Raw genomic sequence first — 7,674 nt, 5'->3', positions numbered from 1 at the left:
CCCCCATCCACCCCGAGACCCCGAAAAAGGAAAAAAAAAAAAAAAAAAAAGGAAATTAAAAATGGAGAAACCCAAAAGTACACGATCCAAAGCAGAGATTAGACAAAACATTAAACATCAACAAAACACAGCGCTGCCTAACAGGGAGTCGAGTGTGCTGGCCAGGCTGCAGCACCACACATCTCCCACTGCTCCAAGAGCCAGCCTGACCACAGCCTGCAACTCCCGATGGCAAAGGACATCTTGCCAGCCTGAGCAGTGCCATCCTAGGTGGAGCTGCAGCAGAACTAAACTTTAATGATTTACTCTGCCTCAATTAACAGCAAATGAGTCACTTTCTAAAATTCCTGTCTTCCCCCACACCTTTCTGAAATAACTCAGTTGATTGAAGAGATTTTAACTTAAAAAAAAAGTTCTGATTTTTTCAAATTACTCCTTCCTCTTCTCAAATGTCAAACCTACAACATTAATCACAACAAAGATTACAGTCACTTCCTTTTATTTTTTATTTCATTCTTACATAAAGATTCATTTTGAAGAGCATTTTAAAAGGCTCCAAAAGGCAGACTATTCCCTCAGGTGACACGTCTGTATTTAACTGTACTGACAAGCAATCCATTAGTAATAATTTAGAGGCACGTGTGGTTTAATTGAGAGACCCCCACACCAGCCAGATGCTTGGGATAGGTTCAGAAGTCAATGACTGAGACAGCCCAACACCAACAACTGCTGGCCTTAGCTCTGAGCCCATAAGCCAGAGGTCTTGGCTAGAAGCTAGCCTGGAAAGCGTGCCCAGGACAGCTGCATAACAGATACTTGAATGCAACGTGAGATATTTACTTAGCTGGCTATAAGGCACGTATTTGGCACGTGCACGTTCCTGATCGTGTGTCTGGCAGCACGTTTTGCCGTGCCTGGGGCTGGTGAGTGAAGTCCCACAAGGAGAAACACCCATGTGTGGTTGTAACCAGCCCGGCTCAGGTACCAACTGCAGCATCACCCAAGCACTGTGCAGACAGAAGAGGGCAGGGCCCCCAACCCCGCTTCTCCCATCAGCCACAGGGGGTTAAAACCTCCAGCTGCAATAAAAAGGCATCCTCAGTACCTTCAGCATCTTCAAAACAGAGGTGGCAGCTGGGCCCAGGAACCCTGGGGACGGATGCACAGAGAGTGAAGGGGAGTTATACAGATGGGGCCTGTCAAGTGCCTGCTGCCACCCATTGGGACCCCACTGTCTTTCCCATCATAGTCAGGCATTTGCAAGGACTGAACTGTGGCCTAATCGCTGCCAAGGCATCCAAGTTGAAACAAGCTCAAGGATCACACACACAAAACAAACCAGTGTGTGGAGGAAATGTTCAATGACTCATGTTTGTTCTTCCACAACTGCACGGCCAGTCTTGCAGGCTCCCTTTGGAGGCACGTGTGCCCTGACTTCGCTGCAGACAGCACGTTCCTACCTCACCGCTGGAAAAAAACTCCACTTAGGAGACAGTGCAAGAGCCCTTACTCAACCCTGTATCTCACAGAAGAAGGGGAAGCTTCAAAACCAGTCCAGCTGGACACATCACAGCAAAACACCCCTTGGAAGGTGGTGCTTTCGATGGTAGAATGTGGCAAACACAGAGCAGAGATTTGCAATGTTCCGTGAGGATGTGGCTGGCAAAACCAGAGCCCAGTGCTCCTCTGCTCAGATCATACAGCAGCAACGCAGCTTCTGGGCTGCTGAAAGAAGTGAGGAAGGCAAGTTTGCTCCCCCATGGACAGAGGGCCACTGAACAGCTCAGCTTATCAAACCTGGGTGCAGACAGCAGCAGAAGAGACAGAAAGCGACTTAAAGGAACAACCATTAGTAGATTGCTCTGGTCAGACAATAAATCCTCATTAAAAAGGAGGGGTGGCAATGAAAAGGATATGAGATAAAAGTGCCCATACAAGTGATAAACCAAGCCTGCCTGCAGTGCTCTGCAGTCCTGCGGGCACAGGTCTGCTGGGCAGCTCCACCTGAGCAGCTCAGGTATGTTTACCCAAGGGACACACCTTCCACTGAACCCATTCCAGAAGGCCCTGCATAAGCTGAGGCTTCAGCCAGGGAAGGAGCCCAATAAAACCTTTAGTCAAGGCTGTTAGAGGTGACTTTTTGTGCAGATCCTGTGGGAGAGCTGCGCCAAAGTCAAGGTTGGTGCATGGCCTTAGCTACCACACGTCCTGGAAGCAATCATCTGTAACAGAGTTCAGTGATAAATTCCCCCTTCCCACCACTTCTCGTTTCTTCCCCTCCATTCCCAGCTCTTTTGTCTCTAAATCCTCTCTGTGCAGAAGCTCCCAGTTGTAGCTTCAGGTGATAGAGGTATTAAAGTGGCAGCAAGAACTCTGTGTTGGGCTTCAGGACTAACAGCACAACCGTATGAACAGGGGCTCTCACAGTTCCTGGACCACCTGCCTGCAGCCACAGTCAGATCTACACAAGGAAAGAAACAGCCGCCACTGCAGGTAAGCCCAGCACAGAGCCCTGCAGAGGTATGGCTGCTTCTGGCAAAAATACTTCAGGTCTTGGAGCAGATTTTAAGGTTTTTAACACGGTGTGAGCTTTCCCTGTGTGACTACTCCCTGCTGTTGATGGGGAAAGCCCCACTCCTCACTCTGCTCTGCTGTCCTCACACCAGCTCTGTTACTAAACCAACTCACCATGACATCTAAGAGCAAAATTCTCTTTATGGCTTTAAAAATCCTACCCGGAGCAATTGCCCAGTAAAAATTTATAACAATCTGGAATATCTCTCTCTGTAGACATTGCTCAAGAAAGATGATCTAACTTTCTGCAGCCTCAACACACGCCAAGAGGATCTTAAGCTGTGGATACAAGAGTGTTTATGAAACCTGTCTCAGATTCACAGCCTAAATGCAAACAGCTCAGAAGTCACTTCTAGTTTGAGGAAGGGGCGCAATGCAGTATTTTAGGAAACACCATGAGGCTGTAATTTAAAATGCTCTTCTGAAGCCTGTCAAAAACCACTGCACCAGGCTGTTGAGACAAAGGACAGTCGGTTAAAAGACTTGCTGTTTAGCCAAATCAGAACTGAAGAGGCAAGTGCACTTGCAGTATTTCATGCCACCAAAGGGTGTTTCAGCTCTGCTGTGCAGGGATTCAGCTCAGGCTGTGTCTCCTCCTCTTGCTCTGTGACAAGCACCTAAAAGACATTGGTAAAGTTACCTCCAAGGGAGCTTCCAGCCAGCTCCCAGTGCAAACATTTGATTGAAGAGAAAGCTGCACACAAAGCCCTTGACTAGGCTTTTATTCTGGTGTTACCCTTTTCATTACAAACACTTCCACCAACCTCAGATCTGCCAATACCCGACTCTCACTACACCTACAGACTCCACAAGTGGCTGGAGGCTCCAGAAGGAGATAGAGCTGACAGCATAGGATCTGCTCTGTGCCTGACCATGGCCCAAGCAAGCCAAGCCTAACTTTGAATTGCTTTTCAAACTTAAGCAAACCTTTAAATAAAGGTCAGCAAATGGTTCCAGCCAGCACAGTGGCAGCTCTGCAGTGGATTTCCTAACCTCCCACTACAAGAAGCAGCCAGGAATGGGAACAGAACCAGCAGCTTCCTGGATACAAGGCAATATCCTTGTTCAAACATCCTTATAACCACCCGAGCCTCTCTCCATCCACCCGCCACAACTGGATACTTAAAGAACAGTCTCTGCTGCTCATTTGCTACTTGTACCCAGAACCATCCAGCATCTGCATCACTTGTTCCAGACATGGCAAAGCCATGCAGCTAAATGACCAGCAAACACCACACAGATTTTCCTCTACTCCTACCAGTTCACTCCTCATGGAAGAACTTCCCCTAGCCCTGGCACTGGCCAGCACAAAAGGCTGCCATGCCAACCTGCTCACCTGTGTTACACGCTCCATCTAAGCTGCATGGAGATTCTGAAAGCCCAACTGTTCCACGCTCACCCTACTCCAGCACCATCCCCTGCCTGTAACCCTCTCCAACTACACTACTTTCTAGCTGTTTATTCTTTCCCCTTTCCAAAACTCTTTGATGCAGTTTCACCCTGTTACCCTCCTGCCACAGCACCGCATCTTCTGCAATGGAGAATTGGTGCCAACCCCTCTCCTTCCAGAGCACCACACAAGGGGTCCTTCCAGAAGGCAAGAACAGGGTTTGGAACAAGGGGAGAGCAGGATCACAAGGTTCCCATGAGCTGACTCCCCTGTGCCATCCTCATGTGCTGCTAAGATGACCTAACAAGGAAGGCCGACGTTACTCTTCCCCCATCCCACCTGGAATTCTCCTTCAGCTGAGGGAGGTTGCTGTGAGTCCTCCTAATGTACCACCTCCAGAATACTCACATCCACAGGCTGCAGTGAGTTTACAATAGTGCCACATCCCACGTAACCTGCAGGAGCACTGGGGAGGCGTTAGCAAGCTTCAATCACCAATCCCTTCCAACCCAAACACACAAGCAGGGAGTGGAACGTAACATTTGCACCCTTTGTGGCAAACACTGCAGTCAGAGGGAAATCTAAATGCATCTGGAGGTTAAAAAGAGTTGCTAGACCTCCCTCACCCAGCAGCACACAAGGCCCATTTAGGGATCAGCACTGGTCATGGAAATTATCTTTCTCCCCTGCAAATGCAGCTTATAATCAGGTGCCAAGTGTCCTAATTACAGCAGGAGTTTTCTTTCCATCTGGGAAAGAAATAAAAGAAGGTCACCCCTCTCAATTTATAAGATACAAGTTGACGTAGGATTTATGTTTCAGTGGTCCTGAATATAAGGAGCATCTTTGTTACTTAAAGTTTCACAAGGTTTTCACAAGCCAGCACCATCTCCTCTCCTTGGCAGACTCTAACATAAACAGGAGCTCCAAAAGTTAGACCGACCCTTTAGTGCCTCATCCTAGAAGCAGACACGAAAGTGGAGTGGGAAACTGTACAGATGGGAAGAGTGCCAGAGTGCCACGCTCAGAGCCTGAATCGAAAGCAACTCTGAAAGTTTTGCATCAAATGATGCAAGAAGATGGATCAGCTTTCAGATATCTGTTTTCTGGCATGCTGCATCTCCCTAGGCTTGAGATTTTAGAAATGGGTAAGCCAGGACTCCACAAGTATTTATTTTAACATCATACCTATGGAAAACAGCAACAGTGCCTGAAGGGACAAGAATCTCAAGGGGTCCTACTCCTAATATTGCAAGTAGCTTTAAAGTTCTTTTACTACTTACACTAAAGGTCATTAAAAAAATCTTTAAAAAATATGCACAGTTTTAGAGGACAGACTCACCCTTGTAAAACTGCTGTTAAACTCTATTAAAACTCTATGAAAAGGTGCAATTGGCCTCCCCAGCAAAGCACAGGCTGGGATGTGACAACAGGGAGCCAGAGCTCACACATCTTTTGCGGCCTGGAAGAACAAGGGACGCATTACAAACGTGCTGAAACAGCCCCTGAGCTCCTCAGGGAAGCCAGCACAAAACCACTGCACAAGAGGCTTAAACGCTCCTCCTTCACCTTTATTTGTAGAGGCTTTTTCCTGTGGGCAGATCTGTGCTATTAATGGTTCCAGATTTTGCACCCCTTCCAATAAAACATCATCCATGTATAAACGCTTCACATCTTTCCTTTTCAGAGCTGTCACTTCTCTCATTTTATGGATGGTAAAGCTACATGTCCTCCTGCCCCAGTTTAAGCTGTAGCTGTATCACACTTGTGCTCATCCACCACCAGAGCACCCAACTTCCTCACTGACATCAGAGCTGAGGCCAAAACCCCATGTTGTCCCTAATGAAAGTTGACTTTGCAAAGGACAGCCAGGAGGTCACCCTCTGCTCACCCTCAGAGCATCACCAGGAGCCCTGCAGAGGGTTACAGCAGCACGTCACGCCACCAGCTGCACACATCATGGCCTGAGGAAGCTGGCCCTGTGCCTCTTCTCATCACATCTTTACAAAAAAAGGAGTTATTTTTAAGACAAAGAGCAGAGAATAAAGATTGCCCTTTCGCTCTTTCAGTCCTGAGAACTTGGAGCTCGTCCCCAGGGGACTTCTGGTATGTTCTGTGATGATGCAACAGGACAAGCCTTGTAAAGCCATGTCCTATCTGTTGCAGCAAAAGTTACTTTTTTATCGAGAGAGACTTTATTTTTAGAGTTGTATCAGTGAAGGGAGAGTGATACAGAACTCACCAAATATAGCAAAAATACAAATACAAAAACAGAAAAAAAAAAAAGCTTCCCACTCTCAAACACAAGGACTTCCATCTTCACCTCACACCAAAGAAATCCATTAGTATTATCCAACACACATCCCATCAACACCAGCAATCCCAGCCACAGTCAACTCAGCTTCATAGAGATCATCTGTGCTAAGGATTGAACACAGGATTTAAGCTAGCTGGGTAAGTAACAAAACGTTCCTGCACTTCGAGGTGACAGCACACCTGTCTTCAGCAATGTCTCCCATGTAAACACGCCCTTGGGGATAGGACTGGGGCAGCACGTATGCAGTCTGCTGCAGCACGCAACAAGCACTGAGCCCCCTCAATTTTGGGAGCAACTTCCTATGAACTGCAGCCCAGAAGCAGCAGAAAGGAACCCCAAGACCTGCTTTAGGATGACAACTCCTCAACACACAGACGCCTGTCTCAGAAATGCCCCTTCAAGCTGGGAACAACTCAATTTGAACCAAATTGATCCAAAACAAAAGAGTGAGTGTGGGGCTACACTCGGTGCTCCTCTCTGCAGCAAAAGCCTCATTCTGGAGCCAGCTCTTACTTTCAGCAGGACCCAGCACCTCCAACCTTGCTAAGTCAAGGGCAAAAACTGCCCAAATCGATGGGCTGAAAACAGCTACACAATAAAAAGCGGCAGACTTCTATCCTTAAACCAAGTGTGCTGCCCACCTACCCTACCTCACCAAAACGCAGATGTGCTGATCCACTCTGGTTAGTGCAACTGGTGTTGCAGGGTGGTCGGCGCAGGCAACGCTCCCTGCGCCCCATGCAGCAAAGCTGCTGAGCTCCCAAGGTCGCCAGCCGCTAAAAGCAGTGGAGAAAGTTCTGAGCCTCTCCCAAGCCAGTTAAAACGCTTTCTGAGGTTTGTTCAGCCAAGTTTCACCTTCTCCCTCCCCAAAAGGAACAGCCTTTGCCACAACCCAGCCCTCCCAGCGTTGTAATGGATGTCAGAGACGTTAAGAGGCAGAAAGGTGCATGTTCCTTTTCATCGCTGGGTCAAACCGAGTTGTCAGGAGGGATGAGCCAAGGTGTTCGCAGCAGCTTTGGCTTGGGAGGGCCCCCCAAACCCTCCCCAGCCGCTCTGCAGAAAGCCTGCCTGCTCGGAGGAGCTCTGGGGAGGGAGAGGAGCTTGAAAGAGAGGGAACTTACTCCGTGATCCTCTTCGCCAGCTCGGTGCAGGCTGCCGTGGAGTTGGCCGAGAAGACCCGGTAGCCACTTCTAGCTGCGTTCATCGCCAAAGAGTCATGCAACCCCCGTGGAGCTCGAAAGTGAGAAAAAACAGATTTATAAGGCAACAACAGCTTCCGTGGCATCCTTTTCTTCCTCTCCGCCGCGATCACCGCCCCTTAAGGGGTGGGGAGGAGGAGGAGGGAAACCCTCCTGCTACCTATGGTCTTGCTGGTCCGCTGCTGTGGCAAAGT

At 48.4% G+C, this 7,674-nt stretch overlaps 1 protein-coding gene across 1 annotated transcript in view; it reads right to left on the bottom strand.

The window, feature by feature from the left end:
• Positions 1-7,578, bottom strand: part of PRPSAP1 (phosphoribosyl pyrophosphate synthetase-associated protein 1) — a 24,171-nt gene extending 16,593 nt beyond the window's left edge. Inside the window, exon 1 of the mRNA XM_008939294.1 lies at positions 7,403-7,578. Coding sequence (XP_008937542.1) covers positions 7,403-7,566 — 164 coding nt within the window. The 5' untranslated portion in view covers positions 7,567-7,578. The remainder of the gene's footprint in view (positions 1-7,402) is intronic.
• Between the last annotated feature and the right edge of the window lie 96 nt (positions 7,579-7,674).

Source organism: Merops nubicus, unplaced genomic scaffold, assembly GCF_000691845.1.
Source record: "Merops nubicus isolate BGI_N331 unplaced genomic scaffold, ASM69184v1 scaffold44490, whole genome shotgun sequence".
NCBI lineage: Eukaryota > Metazoa > Chordata > Aves > Coraciiformes > Meropidae > Merops > Merops nubicus.
This window is presented reverse-complemented; position numbering and strand designations above follow the sequence as displayed.